The sequence below is a fragment of the Bos indicus x Bos taurus genome, chromosome 14 (genome assembly GCF_003369695.1).
Source record: "Bos indicus x Bos taurus breed Angus x Brahman F1 hybrid chromosome 14, Bos_hybrid_MaternalHap_v2.0, whole genome shotgun sequence".
In the NCBI taxonomy this organism is placed as follows: domain Eukaryota; kingdom Metazoa; phylum Chordata; class Mammalia; order Artiodactyla; family Bovidae; genus Bos; species Bos indicus x Bos taurus.
The window spans coordinates 76,501,920-76,522,099 of record NC_040089.1 but is presented as its reverse complement, the minus strand read 5'-3'; the positions used below and the strand labels follow the sequence as shown (position 1 = coordinate 76,522,099).

General features: G+C 37.9%; 1 protein-coding gene across 4 annotated transcripts in view; it reads left to right on the top strand.

The window, feature by feature from the left end:
- The window catches only part of WWP1 (WW domain containing E3 ubiquitin protein ligase 1), a 136,433-nt gene that overhangs the window by 89,477 nt on the left and 26,776 nt on the right, over positions 1-20,180 (top strand). For 3 of the 4 annotated variants that reach the window (XR_003514514.1, XM_027561611.1, XM_027561610.1), the window contains exons 10-19: positions 1,415-1,510; positions 2,898-3,072; positions 4,803-4,857; positions 4,940-5,024; positions 5,155-5,283; positions 11,529-11,604; positions 11,712-11,783; positions 14,562-14,650; positions 16,629-16,688; positions 18,964-19,123. Coding sequence is in view for 3 of the 4 variants with exons in the window: in XM_027561611.1 (XP_027417412.1) it covers positions 1,415-1,510; positions 2,898-3,072; positions 4,803-4,857; positions 4,940-5,024; positions 5,155-5,283; positions 11,529-11,604; positions 11,712-11,783; positions 14,562-14,650; positions 16,629-16,688; positions 18,964-19,123 (997 nt within the window). In the remaining variant the exon portion in view is untranslated. The remainder of the gene's footprint in view (positions 1-1,414; positions 1,511-2,897; positions 3,073-4,802; positions 4,858-4,939; positions 5,025-5,154; positions 5,284-11,528; positions 11,605-11,711; positions 11,784-14,561; positions 14,651-16,628; positions 16,689-18,963; positions 19,124-20,180) is intronic. The other variant, XM_027561612.1, reaches the window with a different exon arrangement.

Sequence of the window (20,180 nt, the reverse complement as noted above, 5' to 3'; positions counted from 1 at the left end):
ATTTAGTTTGAGGAAGATAAATTCTCTTTGGAGGAAAACCCTGAAATCTGGAAGTGATATGGAAAAATTAATTGGAAAAAGTAAGAACTAGTGGCCAGAATTATAGTTGGAACCTAAGTGCTTACTGAATATTGAATATTAAATTAGAAATATTTCCAGCTAACTTAGGATCAAATTAGAAATGGCTTCATAGCCCATTTTATGGATGGTGCACTCGGTTATGTACATTACACTCCTCTTACATTACACTCCTTGCAATTCAGGAGACCAGGTCTGGAAGATCCCCTGGAGAAGGAAATGGCAACCAGTCCAGGACACTTTCCCAGGGATGGAGAAGCCTGGCAGGCCATAGTCCCTGGGGTCGGAAAGATTTGGCCATGACTGAACAACTTTAAGTTTCACTTTTCTCTAATTAAAAAGAAGTCAGATTAAATTGAATCCTCGTGTTTGAGAAAGGAAAATATTTCCCATTTATTCTACTTTCAGCTGAGAACAAGAATGTTAAACTCAGAAATAGGAAGTTTTTGTTTTTAACGTTTGAAGTTTTTTCTTCTGTGCCATTCCAAGGAGAGAGTGGAGAGTGTAGAGGAGAGAACGAGGGTGGGGAGAGGAAGAGGTGGAGTGTGTCTGAGACGGAACAGAGAAAGACAAATGAGGATGTCCTTAAACTCAGAGGTGCACCAAAGACAAAAGAGGGGTAGCTATACACAGAAAGAAGACCCTGTATGCAGATGGAAGAAGGAACGTTCATGGAACTGTCTCACTACATACTTTAATGCAGTTTCTGCTAAAATCTTTTAGATGTGTATTTTTTTCAGTTGCCAAAAACAGATATTACTTAATTGACATTTTGTCCTTTGGGCATGATATTAGGGTGACAGTTCCTCAGCTCTTGATTAAATTTCTGTTTGTGATGATTTGGAATTCCATGAATTAGTCACTTTAAAAAACTTTGGGTGTTATTCTGTCTTCCTCTGCTAAATGTACTTACTGAGTTTCCAGTGTGTGCTGTGTGGTAAGTCGCTTCAGACATGTTCGATTCTGTGCGACCCAATGGACTGTAAGCCACCAGGCTCCCCTGTCCCTGGGATTCTCCATGCAAGGATACTGGAGTGGGTTGCCGTGCCCTTCCCCAGGGAATCTTCCCCACCCAGGGATTGAACCCACATCTCTTATGTCTCCTGCATTGGCAGGTGGGTTCCTTAGCACTAGCGCCCCCTGGGAAGCTGGGAAGTTTCCAGTACTGCTAATGAAAAGGGAATAATTAAGCATTTACAAAGCTCAAAAGAAACAACTTCATTTTGTGGGTATACATGACTCTTTAAAACGTACCTGTAATTTTTTGGCTTATAAAAAGGAATCGTTCTTCAGATAGTCTGTAGCTTATTCTTTTATTTCTGTATTTTTATTAAAGGTGGGAACAGAGAAAAGATCCTCATGGTAGAACCTACTACGTGGATCATAACACACGGACGACCACGTGGGAGAGGCCGCAGCCTCTGCCTCCAGGGTAAGGTAGCGTCTTCTCCAGCTTCAGCTGTGTTGTATACGTGGAATTTTAAAAGTTCAGTTAATGCAATATAAAATGGTTCTTTTCTACTACATGTTACGTTTCCTTGATTTGCTTTTATGAATAGTAAATGTTCAGTAGATGAGATTTGTTACCCTGTATCTCATTTACAGTTAGTCTGAAGGGCTTCCTGAAGAGATTAAGAGATGTCGAACACTGGCATGAGTTTACTGAGAGGAGTTGCAGACTTCTGATCCAGTGTCAGTCCTTGCTGTTTTTTTAAGGAATGAGAGTCATATTTAGGGCAATTTGTGTGTATGTTTCCTCATAGACAGGGATCTAAAGTATGCTATTGCATGATATTTACATAAGAGATCCTAGTGTTCAAAATTATTATCTAAAAGATCATTACAAGTAAAATTGTATTAATTATGGCTGAAGTTAATAGAGCATTTTAAATGAAGAGGCATTCCTATTACATACTAAATAAAGCTTGTGCTGTTAGGCTGTTATTCACTAACAGTCCTTCCAGATGCAACTCGGAGCTCGCCAATATAAACATTCAAAGTCCAGAAAATTAAAGGCAACAAGTGTGTTATCTCGTGAAATTGGTTGCTGAAAGGATATCGAAAGCCTATGAATTAATAATACAGATTGATTGGAGGTGAACGGAACCCTGGAGGGTAGGGGTTCAGGAGGACAGGGCGTCTTCTAGCTGGTGGAAAAGGGTATTCCGTTGGCTGAGAGAGGATTGAAACAAAGGCATGACAGGATGAGACGTCTGACATGTTTGGGGCCCACCAGGAGTTGATTTGGCCCCTCGGATGGGTCCCTTGAAAGAAAGGAAAGTGAGGGTGAGGCTGGAGAAGGGCAGTGAGGCTGAGGTGGTGACTGGGTTCATTGTTTTGCCATGCCAGCAAACGGTGATAGGCAGAATGGCATGGCTCCATCTGCACTTTGGTTCAGCAGAAGTGTAGCCGCAAAAGGTGGATTAAAAAGCTGTACAAGTTGAGTTAAAACCCTTCACATGGACAGGGATGATAGAGGCAGATTGCTTGGTATACAGTTAGCACTCAGTAAATATTTATCAAAGAAAGAGGGAGAGTAGTCACATGGATAGTGTTCAGTCTATGACCTCTTTTTTAGACAGTCCTTAGAAATCATGTATGGGAAGAATGGGAAGGTAATTTAGCTAAATAGATAGCAAGTTACATGTCTGTAATTTTTCTGAAGAATATCAATATTTACATTCTTTTGAACTCATCATCTCTTGGACTTGATTTTTAAATTATTTAGGTAACATGTTGCTTAACTACTTTCCAGTTTCTTATATAAAGAGATGGTTGTTTATTTTCATTTTCACTGCTGCTCCGTTTATCTTTACTAGTTGGGAAAGAAGAGTCGATGACCGGGGCAGAGTGTATTACGTGGACCATAACACCAGGACAACCACCTGGCAGCGGCCCACCATGGAGTCGGTGCGGAACTTTGAGCAGTGGCAGTCCCAGCGGAGCCAGCTGCAGGGAGCTATGCAGCAGTTCAACCAGCGATACCTCTACTCGGTAATTAGGAAGTTACAGGCGTTAACGCATCTTTTTCTTCCAGACGTCTTCCCTGTTCTCCCTTAGTGACTTTTCTTAAATGTTATAGATTGTAAGATCATTTTTAGTTGATCTTTAATAACTAATTCACATTTCTGATATGCATAAGCACTTTAAGTTTTTTTTAATCCTAGTTTACATAGCTATACACTCATGCTTTTGTCCTTATTAAGAGGTAGTCTCATAAATGCAGTTTCTTAATAATATAATTTGTCTTGGTCAGTTCCCAATCTTCTACTTTCGGTTATAATCATTTTGTTTGCTTTAAACAAACCTGGTTGCCTCCTGACTTTACTGAAGGCCAGTCTGGCCATATCCCGCTATCCTGGTTCCATCCCAGCTTTGTAGAGACGCTGTCATCTGTTTTGGCCCACTAAATATGTATTCCTGGGATCGGAGATAGTTTTGTCCAAAAAAATTTAATGCTGTCTGAAAATTTGATCAATTGGTGATTTACTGCCATAAGCAAGCATCCACGGGAGTGTGGAGGATGGGGGGAGGATTTCTGTCTAAATAGATTTGATCTCAAGAAGTAGAACGTATAAATCTCAAGTACTGGGCATCTCTAGGTAGTGTTTCAGGGCAGCTTGAAACCCCAAAATGTGGAAAGAAATTAGGAAAGATACACAACGAAAACAGCTCTTCAGAATCCTGCCTTGGGCAGGCTCATTCAGCTCTGCGTTTTTGGGAGGTTAAGTAGCAAGGTTTGGTTGCTCTCATTTGCAGGTTGGTCCACTCTCCTGGTTGTCTGACCATCAGAGAGTGGGCCGGCCCAGCCTGCTCAGCATCTCGTGTGGTCAGTTCTTGGTTCCTGAGTAGCTTGTGCAGAAATCTGTGGGGATGTTCCACCGTTTAGCTGTATGTACTAAACAGATTGTGTGTGTGCATTTGTTTTGGTTGGACTTTGCTGTATCTGTGGAAAACCTTGGGGAAACAGGGCAGAATTAGGTAATAGTGTGCATCAGAAGTGTGCTCTTCTGCAGAAACAGAATATCCTAAGGTTGAGATTTAGTTGTCTAAATGATATTGAGTACAATTTATAGTATCTGTTATGAAGTTATAAAATATTTATCAAGATGTATATATTGTATCATTAAGAAATGATTTTTCAGGTAATAAGTTTTTGTCTTTCTTTAAAAACTGATGGTAAAAATGTTTATTTTCTTTGAATATAGTTCTGAGTTGTCATAATATGTGAGCATTAATATGTTTTTATGTATGTTTGAATATATAAAATATACTAATACAAAGGTAAAAGTTTATTTTTACAAAGATAATTCTGGAGTTTAATATTATTATGTTAGTAGACATTTGTTTTAAAGAGAACTGTGGTAATTATTCTGTTTTTCAGCAAATAATGTTACCTCTTTAAACACTACAATTTTCTATATGTTATTCTCTCATGTCATTTCACTCTTATGGACTGTTACAGAAGGGCTAAGAGATTAAAGTGCTAATGTTGATACATTATTTGTAAATCATTGTAGAAAAACTAATAATTTATCACTTATTTAACTCCTCTTAACTCATGACAATTTTAGAATTCTGTGCCTTGAAATTACTATATTCACATTTCTTTATCATATTTTTTAGAAAATGACTATTAAATGTGATTCAGCCAAGTGCTTAGTTTATGCTTTTATATTAAAAATCTGTTCTTTTAACTTCTCCTAATCCTTTTCTCCATTCAGGCTTCAATGTTAGCGGCAGAAAATGACCCATACGGGCCTTTGCCACCAGGCTGGGGTAAGCTAATGTGTTGTTGATAAAAATATTGAAATGTATATATAGCAAATAGTTATTAAATGCCATGCTCACTCTTTTTTAGAAAAAAGAGTGGATTCAACAGACAGAGTTTACTTCGTGAATCATAACACAAAAACAACCCAGTGGGAAGACCCCAGAACTCAAGGGTATGTATATCCTGGAGCCTTACTTAAGTGAGCTTACGTGTCGGGAGACAGAATCAAGTGAACCTCAACTCAGACGTTTTTAGCACCTTGAAAATGTTCACCTTGTGTCTCTGTGACTTTTATCTTTTAGTTTGCAGAATGAAGAACCCCTGCCAGAAGGTTGGGAAATTAGGTATACCCGGGAAGGTGTGCGGTACTTTGTTGATCATAATACAAGAACAACAACATTCAAAGATCCTCGCAATGGGAAGTCATCTGTGTAAGTGAAGTTCTGAGATGCTGTTTAATGAGAACGTAAAGTTTGACTTCTAATTTAGCCTCAAGCAAATTTTACATTATGTATCGAGAAAATCTACGCAAGTAATAATCTAATATACCTGTTTTGCTCTACTGTATATATTATAGAGTGGATTTGTGGCATATAATTCCTTAAGAAGAACAATAGTAAATATTTATCTAGTGATTACTATGTGCCAAGGATTCTTCTAAGCACTTAATTTATATAAAGCACTAATTTATATAAGCTTTTATCTTCTAACAGTTCCTTGAGGTTGATACCCTTACTTTCCAAGTGTGGAAACTGAGGCCTAGGGAGCATAACTGACTTATGCAAAGTCATACAGCAAGTGATGAGAGTGGTTTCAGACCAAGGCAGTCTGTCCACGGAATGTGTGCTCTTAACAGGCACATCCTGCCTCTGCAACATCAAGGACTGAGACATTTAACACGGTTTTCCTGGTAAAAATAGCTTAATTAAGTATTTGAAAGGTCTCTCCTTCATCCTTATTCTTAGATGTGATGTCTTTACATTACTAAGAAAATGGAAGCAACCATTAAAGTTATTCACGAATTCCTACTGTTACATCTCTCTACCAGTCAGCATCTGTCTTCCCTCTTCATCCTGAAGTTAAATTGTCGTTATTCCTATCAAAGGCCAATCCCTCTGCTGGTGCTCCAGATCTTTCCCCTGTCTTCCGATTAGCTACTCCAACAGTAATTTTCATACCATCCATCTTTCTCTGCTGCATCATTCCCATCAGGTGTTACTTCTCTGAGATTAGAAATGGACAAATGGAAAGCCATGACTCATCACCTTATGAGTCCATTTAATGGAGAATTCATTTTTATTGCTACCTCTACAAGAAAACTCGGAGAAGGCAGTGGCACCCCACTCCAGTACTCTTGTCTGGAAAATCCCATGGATGGAGGAGCCTGGTAGGTCGCAGTCCATGGAGTCGCTAAGAGTCGGACATGACTGAGCGACTTCACTTTCACTTTTCACTTTCATGCACTGGAGAAGGAAATGGCAACCCACTCCAGTGTTCTTGCCTGGAGAATCCCAGGGACGGGGGAGCCTGGTGGGCTGCAGTCTATGGGGTCGCACAGAGTCGGACACGACTGAAGTGACTTAGCAGTAGCAGCACAAGAAAACTACCTGAACGACTTGCCTGTGTAATTGCTGTTTCTAGTTTCTCTCTCAAACCAACAACAAGAAAGTTTCACTGACCCTGACTGACCTTACTAAGGGGACCAGTGTCCTCCACTTGGTTAGTCCCTAGGTTGGTTTACAACTCTGTCTAATTTGGCACAGTTAGGAGTATTTGAAGGAAGTTTCTCTCTCCTGAGAAGTAGTACAGGGACTCTGCTTCCTGATTACCTTCTGCCTGTCTGGTCTTACTTCTTCCTCTTCCTTTTTGTGGGTGACGGGGGACCCTTCTTTCCTGTCAGCCTGTTAACATTGACCTACCCAAAGTGCCTCCTCAAATCTCTTCTCTCTGCTATCTATACTCATGCTCTTGGTGAATCTTACCCAGCTCACAAATGTTTTTCTCTAGCGTTTCACTTGTAATTTTGTTGCTACTTACTTGATAGCTATTCTTAACTTCTTCCTGATAACTACCATCAGTCAGACTTATTCTTCCTGGGATATTTCCCATCTCAATGGAAGGGACCTCCACTCTTAGGTGTGTTTGAGCCAAAAATCTTGGAATTGTCCTTGACTACTCTCTCTCTCACGTCACATACATCATGAGTTCCAGTTACCTCAGCTTCGAATGTATTCAGGACCAGCTGTGTCTCACATCCACTGCTGTCACTTTGGTCCAAGCTACCGTGGTCTCTCACCCGGAGTGCTTCTCTGAGTATCACTCTGCTTTCTACCTACACTTCATGTAACACTGTCCCCCATACAAGACTTTTTACTTTTTTATTTTTTCTTTTAAGTAAGAAGTTACTCCACAAAACCCTTCCGTCGCTTCCATCTTAATCTGAATAAAAAAGCAGAGTACTTGACTGTGTCCTCTAAGCCCTTGGAGCATCTGACCCCTGTCACCTTGTCAGCCTCACGTCTGACATTTCTCCTCATTCACTCTGCCTCAGCTTCCCTAGCGACTTAGCTGTATCTCAGACATCTGAGGCTTCCTCGTCTGGGCTCTGATTTCCTCTGGTTGGCATACGCTTTTCCCCAATAGTACCTGTATGACTTACGCCCTCCATGTTTTCTGCTCAGACGCTGTTCTATGAATCCTACTCTGTTTATTCTGTTCACAGTTGAAAAATTCTTCTCCGCACTTCACTCCTTGTCCTTTTTCATCTTTTTTTCCCTGTTTTAGGAGTGGGAATGGTGACACGTTTATGCTCTTCTAACACTAAATGTATAGTTTACTTTTTCATTGTCTCTTGTCTGTTCTCTTCACTAGTACATAGACCACACAGAAAGAGGTGTTGTTTTTCAGTTTGTTTTATCAGCCAGTAGTACTCTGTCTAGAACAGTACAGGGTACATACTGAGCATTTTGTAAATATTTGTAGAATGAATTCAGTTGAAGCTGACAGCAGAAGAGAACATTTTCCATCCATTCCAAAATGTTCCCTAGGAATGTAAAAGTTCTTCATGCCTGTCTCGTAGGCTGTCGCTCAGTGGGAAAAAGACCCAGGTGCTCTCAGTGTGAATAGAACTTCCCCTAAATGCCGCCCACCCTGCTTTTTCCCTCACTGACCTACTGAGCTGGGTGACCTGGACATCACTTCCTAGGAGCTCAATTTTGCTTTGCTTACTCTCTCCAGCAGTATTTCTTTTGATTTCAGATTAACTTTAACATGTGATAGAATATCCTTTCCTGTCTCTTCTACTTAGAGCCTCTTGTCCTCCCCTCCTTGGATTTAAGGGTTAGCAAGTTTTTTTTTTTAAATAGTCATAGACTTTCATATTTAACTAACTTTTTAATATAACATAACATTAAATATTTGCACTCTAATTCATGGTTAAAATCTAAAATGTGGTGGAAAGTATAACCCCAGAAAAAGCAATATATACCATCGGCAACAAGTCCTGGTGCCAATCCTGGTGTTATGACACAATTCAGCTTTATATTTTCTTTATATTATAGGTATTATGCCTATCGCCCCCTTCCCCATCTATATTCCTGCAAATTCAAGTGTTAGTTTATATTTTCTAATAAAAATGTAAATCTCATTATGTTAGTGAGAAGTAATCCTTTGAAACATATATTTTTTTCACCTGCAACACTGTGTTAGAAGTGCTGGGTTATTTGAAAATCTATCCTTTTTTTTAATATCTTTTAAATTTTTAAAAAATTTCATTTTATATTGGAGTATATTTAATTTATAATATTGTGTTAGTTTCAGGTATTTAGCAGAGTGATTTAGTTATACATATCCACTCCAATATTCTTGCCTGGGAAATTCCATGGACAGAGAAGCCTGGCGGGCTGCAGTCCCTGGGGCTGCAGAGTCGGACACGATTGAGCACGCATCAGGTCAGTGCAGTCACTCAGTCTTGTCTGACCCTTTGCGACCCCATGGACTGCGGCACGCCAGGCCCCCCGTCCATCACTAACTCCCGGAGTTTACTCAGACTCGTGTCCATTGAGTCGGTGATGCCATCCAACCATCTCATTTTCTGTCGTCTCCTCCTCCTGCCTTCAATCTTTCCCAGCATCAGGGTTTTTTCAAATGAGTCAGTTCTTTGGATCGGGTGGCCAAAGTATTGGAGTTTCAGTTTCAATATTAGTCCTTCCAATAAATATTCAGGACTGATTTCCTTTAGGATGGACTGGTTGGATCTCCTTGCAGTCCAAGGGACTCTCAAGAGTCTTCTCCAACACCACAATTCATAAGCATCAATTCTTTGGCGCTCAGCTTTCTTTATGGTCCAACTCTCACATCCATAGATGACTACTGGAAAAACCGTTGCCTTGACTAGATGGACCTTTGTTGGCAAAGTAATGTCTCTGCTTTGTAATATGCTGTCTAGGTTGGTCATAACTTTTCTTCCAAGGAGTAAGCATCATTTAATTTCATGGCTGTAATCACCATCTGCAGTGCTTTTAGAGCCCCCAAAAATAAAGTCTGCCACTGTTTCCCCATCTATTTGCCATGAAGTGATGGGACCAGATGCCAGGATCTTAGTTTTCTGAATGTTGAGCTTTAAGCCAACTTTTTCACTCTCCTCTTTCACTTTCATCAAGAGGCTTTTTGGTTCTTCTTCGCTTTCTGCCATAAGGGTGGTGTCATCTGCATATCTGAGGTTATTAGCATTTCTCCCGCCAATCTTGATTCCAGCTTGTGCTTTGTCCAGCCCAGTGTTTCTCATGATGCACTCTGCATGTAAGTTAAATAAGCAGGGTGACAATAAACAGCCTTGATGTACTCCTTTCCCTATTTGGAACCTCTGTTGTTCCATGTCCAGTTCTAACTGTTGCTTCCTGACATGCATGCATACATATATCTGTTCTTCTTCAGATTCTTTTCCCATATAGGCTATTACAGAGTATTGAGTAGAGTTCCCTGTGCTATATATATAGTAGGTCTTTGTTGCCTATTTTAGTTTATTATTTTTTAGTTTTAATTAAAAAAGTTTTTTTCATTTTTGCCAGGCAAAAGTATCTTTGTGTGGATTTATATTCCACACCTCTCCCCCACAAAGAAAGATAGCTATAATGTGCTAAAGGGATTCTTTTAATCTCTAGCTAAATTTTAGATACTTACATAAGTTCTCTGAAACTTTTCAAAGAGAGGTTAAACTATTGATAATTAGGCTTATTTGGTATGTTGAATTACATGGGCTGCTACTGCTGCTGCTAAGTCGCTTCAGTCGTGTCCGACTCCGTGTGACCCCATAGACTGCAGCCCACCAGGCTCCCCTGTCCCTGGGATTCTCCAGGTAAGAACACTGGAGTGGGTTGCCATTTCCTTCTCCAGTGCATGAAAGTGAAAAGTGAAAGTGAAGTCGTTCAGTCGTGTCCGACTCCCAGCGACCCCATGGACTGCAGCCTACCAGGCTCCTTTGTCCGTGGGATTTTCCAGGCAAGAGTACTGGAGTGGGGTGCCACTGCCTTCTCTGAATTACATGGGAAGCACTGTCAAATGTAATGATAAAACTTCTTAGATTCTACAGCTAAATGTTAATTAATGTAAATGTTCTAGAAATTATATGGCATTCCTCAAATTGGGTATATCCTGGAATAGTGTTGCGTCATAATTTTAGTTTATCTTAAGATGTTATATGTTGCATAAATAGCCAGATTTCTTTTTCAGTTGCATTGCAGTTGATTCTTTAATCATGCCGTTTCAATTCTTTGACATTTATATTACTTTGATGCTTTTACAAATATGAAGATCTTCCAGAAGATTCATAGAGAGGACTTTTTTACAAATATAGGTTTCTAGTAACTTTTAGATCATACCACTTAACTGAGTAAGAAATTACAGAATTCTAATGGAAAACCTGATGGCTTCATAAACTGCTAATAAGAGATCAAGACCAATAAGAATAATTACATGGGACTGAAAGAACAATACGATTTATGTTTTAAATGCTTTTTTTGTCTGAAATACTACTGGCTTTTAATATTTGTTTTCCAGATATGAGAAAACTTTTCCCATTATGCTAACTGTAACTATGTATAATATACATATATATTTAAATTCTATCACATATTTTCACTGTTTTGTACATTTTTTATTTATTTGGAGTTACTCACATATTGAATATTGTTCCTGCGTCTTCATTCTGTTATGTGGGAACTTCTTCCTCTTAAAAATATTTTTACTATTACCCTTTAGTTTGTTATGCTAATGACAAATCTGTTTTTTGTTTTTCTATAAATGCTTTCATTTTTTCCCAAAAGATGTTTTTGCTTATATACAGTTCTTTTGTTTGTTGTTATATGTTTCTAGCACAGTAACTAGCTTCTTTATGTGTTGTATCCTTTATGTGTTGTATCCTTTAAGTACATTAACTAACTGCTTTATAAAAGATCCATCCATGCACATCACCCCCATCTGTGTGTGTATATCATGTGTCCTCGTTGCTCAAGTCTCTGTTGGCCCCTAAATATTACCTTCACTTCTCTCCCAGCAGGTGTTACAGAGTAACTTTCCTGTCATTTGTAGGACACCGGTACACTCCAGTTTCATACTGAATAGTGAACATCCAGCTTTATTATTTATTAATATATGGTTTGTTTTTCTTATTCTTTAGAACTAAGGGTGGTCCACAGATTGCCTATGAACGCAGCTTCAGGTGGAAACTCGCTCACTTCCGTTATTTGTGCCAGGTACTGCGGTGGTAAATAAACCTTCTGTTCATAATCATTTAGTTTTCTTGTTACAGGGCACACGTACTGTAACTTACATGATATTGCAATATTATTTTTGTTTTCAGTCTAATGCTTTACCCAGTCACGTAAAGATCAATGTGTCCCGGCAGACGTTGTTCGAAGATTCCTTCCAACAGGTGAGAAAGATGTACCAGAATAAAATTGTATAGTCAGCCCTCTGTATCCACAGATATAATAGCATCCATGGATTCAACCAACTGTGGATAGAAAATATTCTGTGGTGGGGTGGAGGGAGATTTCCAGAAAGTTTCAAAAGGCGAAGTGTGAATTTGCTGCCGCTAGCAGATTGTTTTACTGTGCCTTGCTTTATTTCACTTTGCAGATACCGTGGTTTTCACAGGTTAAAGGTTTATGACAGTCTTGTGTTGAGCAAGTCTCACAGCACCGTTTTTCCAACAGCATGTGCTCACTTGGTAGTGTCTCTGTCACATTTTCATAATTCTTGAAATACTCCAAACTTTTCAATATTATTAATTTGTTAAGGTAATCTGTGAACAGTTATGTTTGATTTACTGTTCCAAAAAGATTCAACTTGCTCAGATCACAGCATTTTTTTTTAACAATAGAATATTTTTTAAATTAGGGTCTGTACATTGTCTTTTTAGACATAATACTATTGCCCCCTTAATAGACTATAGTACGATGGAAACATGACTTTTATATGTACTGGGAAACCAGAAAATTAGTGTAACTTGATTTATTGTGATATTCTGTTTATTGTGGTACTCTAGAACCAAATCTGTAATATCTCTGAGGTATGCTTGTGTGTATGTGGTATTTATATTGTATTAAATATTATAAGTAATTTAGAGATGATTTAAAATTATATGGGATGATGCACATAAGATGAGCACCCCCATATTTTGGTATCTGTGGAGCTGTCCTAGAACCAACACACCTTGGATACTGAGGGAAATCATACAACTTGAGTCATTATATTCGTTATATCTAAAGGGAGTTAAGGTTTAGAAGTTTTTAGCCATTTAGAATACAACTGTGACAATGACTGCCACTTACTGAGTGTCCCTTATAATAATAAAATCCATCATGTATTGAGTGATTTTAATATGCTTAGCACTGGCACCTTCCATTTATCATTTCATTTAATTCATCACAAAATCCCTTTGAGGTAGCTCCTGTCATTATCTCCCATTTTGCAGGCACAGGTACCTAGGCTGAGAAACAAAACCATTCTACTGTGAATTAGATTACTAAAATAAAGTATAACGAGCTCTGGAACAAGTTGACATATTTTGACACCTATCTAGTTTTTTACTAAGACCTTATTAACTCAAAGCAGAAAAGTCGTGATAGGAGACTGAATTAAAATTAGATTGGTATAGGCACTGTATTCCCTTTAAATAATTCTTTCATACCCTAGTGTTAATACTCACATCCTCCTGGTTTCTGTTAAACGTCATGACCTCAGACCTTGTCCAAGCACTCATTTAAGATGGCAGTTCTCTGCTCACCTCCCTCACAGTCCCATTGTAGCCAGTCATGGTGCTTCATTCCTGTTTGTAACACTTCTCCCCACCTGTGGAGAAGGACTGGCAGCCCACTCCAGTAGTCTTGCCTGGAGAACCCCATGGCGCCTGGCGTACCACAGTGCACGGAGTCACAGAGTTGACACAACTGAGCGACTAAACCACCGCCAACACCTGACACAGTTTACCGCCCTTACCAGAATGAAACTCCAGGAGAGCCCAGCTATTTTGTTTACTGCTGCTTTGCACAGTACCCAGAAGCAGTGCTTTGCACATAGCAGGTATTAATAAACAGTTGGTGGCATGAACAAATGAATGTAATACCTTTGCTGAATTATCTGTAGAATAAAGATGAAAAACCAAAATATTGCCAGTTCTTTTTTTCTGATGAGGTTGAGAATTTTTCTTCTCAGTCCTCTCCCGAAGTATTACAGTGATGAATTAAAATTCTCTGTGTGTTCAGGTACACAGGGACTTTTATGTATAGAAGCCAAAATGGAATAACAGTTCATAAGTCAGTGATGTTCAAATCCTAGCTTCAGTTTAGTCACTTGCTGCAGTTTGGACAAGTTACTTAATATAGCTATCATCAGCAACTCTATTTGATTTAATAAATTCTTATCTTGTTCCAAGCTCTGTGTAAACTTTTTTTAATACATACACATCTGAATTCATGGTAGATTTTACTTGGCTTTGTCCTCTGGCTTGCGGAGAATCGTGCCCTGTGAGCCCATGACTCGCTGTAAAGTGGAGGCCAGCTAGTGAGCTGTCGCCTCACCCAGGCCAGTCCTGGCTTTGGAATGTAATTCGCTTTATCTGGAAGTAAAGCTTATTTACTAGTAACCTTAGTGTGAGCCTTTAAGGCTTATAAAAAATCTAGTGTAGATATAGTTTTAAGATAAAACTTTTTATGCTAAAATTCATCATCTTATAATTAATTATTCACAAGAGCTGAGTTCCTTTCCTACTGAGAAATGGAATGTGTGGTGTAGGCAGTAGATTCTACTTCTCATTAAGTTGCTCATGAAAAAAATTTGCTAGTCACCTTTTATAATATTTCGGTAAAATTCGGAGAGTGACAGAGAAGGGAATATTTTCTAACCTGAAAAACATCCTGTTTCAAGCTGTTCCTCTCTTGCTACTAACCCAAAGTAGAACTACCATTTAACACCAGAAGAGGGGAAAGAGATTTGTGAAAGTTAATCAGAGAAAGCTTAGTAGAGTAAGATGCATCTTTGCTAGTTTGTGGAATAAACCAGTTGATCTCTTTGAATTAAAAGCATTGTTGTATAAGATAACGAAATGTGTAATTTTGAAAACACAGATGAAATTTAAATAAAACTGTTTTTGGAGGAAACTTGTATTGCATATGAATGTTTAAGCATCCATGTTTTTGTTTTTAATTAGATTATGGCATTAAAACCCTATGACTTGAGGAGGCGATTATATGTAATATTTAGAGGAGAAGAAGGACTTGATTATGGTGGCCTAGCAAGGTAAAATAAAAGACATATCTGCTTTGAAATAAGTGTATCTCCACTGTAGATATATTCTTGAAAAGATAACATTTTTTCAGTAGCAATCTAGAATTATTTTTAAAAACAAAAATTGAAATATTCACGTAAATCTAGCAGTAACCATTATTATTATGTTGTTGTTTATCCCATGCATTTTCTCTGTATATTCATTTGACCCTTGAAAACACAGGGGTTGGGGTGCTGACCCCTATGTTGTCAAAAATCTGTATACTGCTACTTCTGTTTCAAAAACAAAAGAGTATGGAATTAATCAATACAAGCTACTATACATAAAATAGATAAGCTACAAGGATTTACTGTATAGCACGGAATTATATTCAATATCATATACAAACCTATAATGGAATATAATCTGAAAAATTCAACTGAAACACTTTATGCCTTAAAACTAACACAATATTGTAAATCAACTTTACTTCCATTAAAAACAACATAAAACAAAGGATTTGATGATTGATTTACCAAAGGACAAGAAGCTAAAGCAGTTTGGATAAAATCTGGATTCAAATCCCTAGTTCTTTCATTTCCACACACTGTGATCTCTAATTGACTTTTGCTGCACTTAATTGATTTTAAGATATTTGTAAAATGAAAATACAGGTACTATATTTATTGAAAAAAAAATCCACATATAAGGGGACTTGCAGAGTTCAAAAGCATGTTGTTCAAGGGTCAACTGTATATAAATTTGAATATATGTGTGATATCATACATATTTGCTGATTTTTTTAAAACAGAATTGATCATACAATTTGCAAAATATAGCAGCTTGATTTTGTTACTTTGTATATCATGGATATCTTTCCATATCAGATATAGACCTTATACTCATGGTTGCATAATCTTCCCTTGTTTGGACATAGTATAGTTGATGAATCAGCATGAATAAGGTTGTTTCTTATTTTTTGCTATTATAACAATTTATGTTGGTTTGATGTTTGTGTTTTTAATCCAGTCTGAGTCCTTTTGACTAAATAGTTTTCAACATTTACTAAATATTTTTTTAACAGACATTTATGAAGCAATAAGAACGGGAGATCCTTTTTAATTTTTTTTTCAATTGCTTTGCTCAGACCTAATTTGACAGCAGTTTATTTTTTAGTCAAAGCATTTTCATTAAATATTTACAAAGAATTAAATTTTCTTTTCTTAGAAACAGCTCTCTTTTTGAACTCGTACTTCATGGGTGTTCAAAATTACATAATCACAATTTTAGTACAGCTGACTTAAAAACAGGTAGACAGCTAGAACTGGCGGAGTTATCAGAGCTGGTTGTGTTAGTATATTTTCTCATCTAAGTTTTTTTGGAAGAGAAAACTGCCTGTCACCATGGATATTCATATCACATCTATTGTGATTTGTCTCAATTTCAAAAATGTTCAGACATTAAAAAGGCACATCTTAGAAATGAAATATGGTATTGTTTTTACAGTGTATGACTTTATAATATTCACATTCTTAACCATTTTTTACCTCAACTGTTTGGGTTTTGTTCTATATTTTGTTGGTTTTAATGTATCTAATGTACATAATCAGTTACTGCACACCATGTTTTTCTTATTCCCAAATTATTTATTTTAATTCATGTATTGGTTTTGGTTTAATCAGTTCACAAGGGTGATATATCCCTCTAGTTTTACGTGTTTGAGAATATGTTTTCTGCTGCTTTTGTATTTAAACAAGAACTTCACTAGATATAAATTTCTCACACAATACTTGTTTCTCCAGTGCTCAGTAGACACTGCGTCACTGTCTTCTAATTGAATGTAAACGCTGTCAAATAGGAGGCCAGCCCCTTGTAGGGAGTTTTTTTTCCTCTGGGTTCCCATACAGGTCTTTTCTTTGAAGTTCATTAATTTCAGTGTTGATTGTTTTATATCTTTTTTTGGAGCTTATTAAGATCTTCCTTAATTTAAGGGACATTTTCTTCTATTAGGTCTTTGAATATTTTTTCTGTTCCATTTGTTCCATTTTTCTTCGGGAACATCAGTCATGGGTATGTGGACTCTGCTCTCTCAGTCGTACATGTCTGTCATCTCTTCTCAGGTCACTTTCATCTTTGTGCTTTTCATTCTGTTCTGATTTTGTCCGCGCATCTCTGTTTGCAGTACTGCCCTGTGTTTTGCTGCTTCTAATGTGACTTTTCATCGTTGGTGGTTTTACTGTTTTCCTCTCTAGGCTCTGCTTACTCATTCGTTGTCTATTAATTTTTTCAACCTCTTGTAACTCTTTATTTGAGAGTATATGGAAGAATATGTTAACAGGAACTCTTCTACCTCTTGTTACTTAGAATTTTTCCTTCTTTTTTCTTACTGTTAGAGTATATAGGTTAGATGCCATGCTGTGGTCATTCTTTTTTTCAGTGTACCCAGTTTTCTCTGCGCTGATTGCTGAAAGTCATCTGCAACATCTGGGAGTTTTATTTCTAGTTTTTTTGTCTAAACACATTCTCACTGATGCTGCTGCTGCTGCTAAGTCACTTCAGTTGTGTCCGACTCTGTGTGACCCCATAGACGGCAGCCCACTAGATCTGTTCAGTTCTCTTCCGGGGGACATGTGTTACTTCAGCCTCACCATAGTGGGAAGTCAACTTGGTTCAGCTACTATTTTGGGACTGAATTTCGTTTTATAAATTGGTTTTAACATTTCTCAGTTGATTTAGACTCCCTTCTCTACCCTTCATTAAGTTTCCAAGATTATATTTTTAAAGTTTCAAAAAAGCATTTCTGAACAGGCTGCCAGGCCAGACCTAGCTTGCATATTGATGGCCCCCATTGTGATTTTAATTTTTTTATATTATTTGACAACATTAAAGAAATCACTAGATTACTCTTATGAATCAAGATTTTCGGCCTCTTTTTAAAAACAATTGCCACACCTTCTCACGTGGCATCAATTGCTGAATCAGAGTAGCTGCTTTCCCTGTTGGGTATCATACATTCTTTTTCACTTCCTGCCCACCATAGCCAAGTTGTCTAAGGACTATGATAGATGCCTAAAAGTAATTCTTCCTAGACCAGTGGTAACTTTTATCTGGGATACAATGAGGAATAGGGGTTTGTGACTGAGTAGAAGACTCTGAGCCCATGCAGAGAAGGAAGCCCCTTGTACTCACTAATATCTTTAGGTATTTGAGTTTGGAACCCTGTATTAGAAGAAATTGCTATGGAAGACAGTCTTTGCATATTGAGTTTATTTTATAATACAAATTATTAGTCTTTTACCTAGTCAGGTTTTCTGTATTGGACTTTTTAAAATGAGACAAATTACATGGTAATAAGTTAGATAATGCCTATCCCATTTAAAGATTTCACCTTTTAAAATTTTAGTTCCATTTTTAATCCATTGCCTGAAAAAAACAGTTAAAACTGTCCATAGCGGCCATGCTGTGTTTCCTCAGTATCACCAGCAAATATTCACTGAAGCCTATTGTTCAGGGCTTCCCTGGTAGCTCACTGGTAAAGAATCCACCTGCCAGTGCAGGGGACATGGCTTCCATCCCTGGTCTGGGAAGATCCCGCGTGCTGCAAGACAGCTAACCCGTGTGCCACAGCTATTGAGCCTGTGCTCTAGCACCCAGAGCACAGCTCCTGACACCCGCGTGCCCTAGAACCCTGTTCTGCAATAAGAGAAGCTCTTCCAGTGAGAAGCCCGAGCACCACAATCAAGAGTAGCCCCGTCACCACAGTTGGAGAAGGCCCGCATGTAGCAACGAAGACCTAGCACAGCCACAAATAAATAAAATAAATCTTCCTTATAAATCTAGTGTGTATAGGTTGTCAAGTGCCTATAAGAGTTAAAGGTACAAAAAATAGAGACATGGCTTTTGTTTTTGAATTGCTTACAGTCTGGTGGATATAGTGGTCATGTGGGCCAGTCACGTGCAGAAAAATGAATAATATTGTGGGATTGTTACCACAGAGTATTAAGTGACTGAGACGCTGAAATACACTGAAAAATGCTTCCAAAAATTGCTGAAATAGATATCAGCTGAACTTGAAAGTGGGATCCCCATAGGCTGAGTGGAAGTTCAGGGTTCATACACAAACATATGGCCTAGGAAGAAGCACACAATATGTGAGAAATACCTAGTTTATAGTTTGGCATTGTGGGAACTGGCAGGTAATTTAGAATGGGCGGCTTAGGAATTGGACAGTAGAGTTGTTAAAGGCTGCTGAGTAGAGATGTGATGTTATGTATGAATTTATTTAAGGTCTGTTTTTAAATTTATATATGGTTGCTAAAAATAATATTGACTTATCTTCTTCTAGAGAATGGTTTTTCTTGCTTTCACATGAAGTTTTGAACCCCATGTATTGCTTATTTGAGTATGCTGGCAAGAACAACTATTGTCTACAGATAAATCCAGCATCAACTATTAATCCAGACCATCTTTCATACTTTTGTTTCATTGGTCGCTTTATTGCTATGGTGAGTCTTGACTTTCCATTACCTATTTATTTATTTGAATTTTGCTTACTCCAAAAGTATTTCAGAGAAGATTTTTTTTTTAAGTGATACATATCATCCTTGGTTACATGTGTTCACAAATTTGGTTACCAAGGAAGTTTGCCTAGAGAGTATCAAAATAAGTTCCTGTGTGAAATCAAGATTGTGAATATAAGGATTATTGATACAGCCAGTTGGTCTTTAGAAGTCCTTTCATTTAAGCCTAATTGTAGTATGACCACTTTTCAATAAGGGGAAAATCCGAGTTGTACATATAATCATTGAACTTGATTGATATTTTTGGAATTTTCATAGCTTTGCAGAAGATCTTGTGGGACTGTAAACTTCTTGAGAAGTGTTTGTGTTTATATATGTATTTGCACTTTATTATCTATCCATTCATTCAGCAAATATTCATTGCCTGCTATGGTATCATAGTATGAACGGGATGAAACCATGATAAGACACAGTCCTTGTTCTTAGGGATATAAATATTGTTAGAGGGAGACAATAATAAATATATACTGAGGGAAAGGAAGTGTTGCTCTGTTATTTAATATGAGTAGAGGAGGCCTGTCTGACGGGCAACACTTGAACAGAAATAAGAAAGCAAGGGATTGAATCATGCAAATATTTTGGAGAACAACATTTGAGGCACAGGGAACAACCTGAAAAAAAAGATCTTGGGTAGAAGTACGTTTCTGAATGAAAATGTCATAGCTGGCGCATAGAGGGAACGTGGTAGGAGATGAGACGGAGGCAGTTTGTAGGATCATTCAGAAATTCAGCTAAGGGTTTTGAGCTAGGAGTGGTGTGATCTAAGGAACATAATATGACCATGGATTTGATTAAGCTCAGTTTGCTGCCTTGTAGAAAGAGACTAATTGAGGGCAAAGGAAAGCAAGAGGAAAAGCAGGAAGACCACTCGCAACAGCTCAGCTGAAAGATGGCACCTGAGTCCTCAAGCTCGGACTCAAGAGCTATAGCCGTGGAGGTGGTGAGGCGTGCTGTGTGGGTTCTGGATGTATCTGTACGTAGA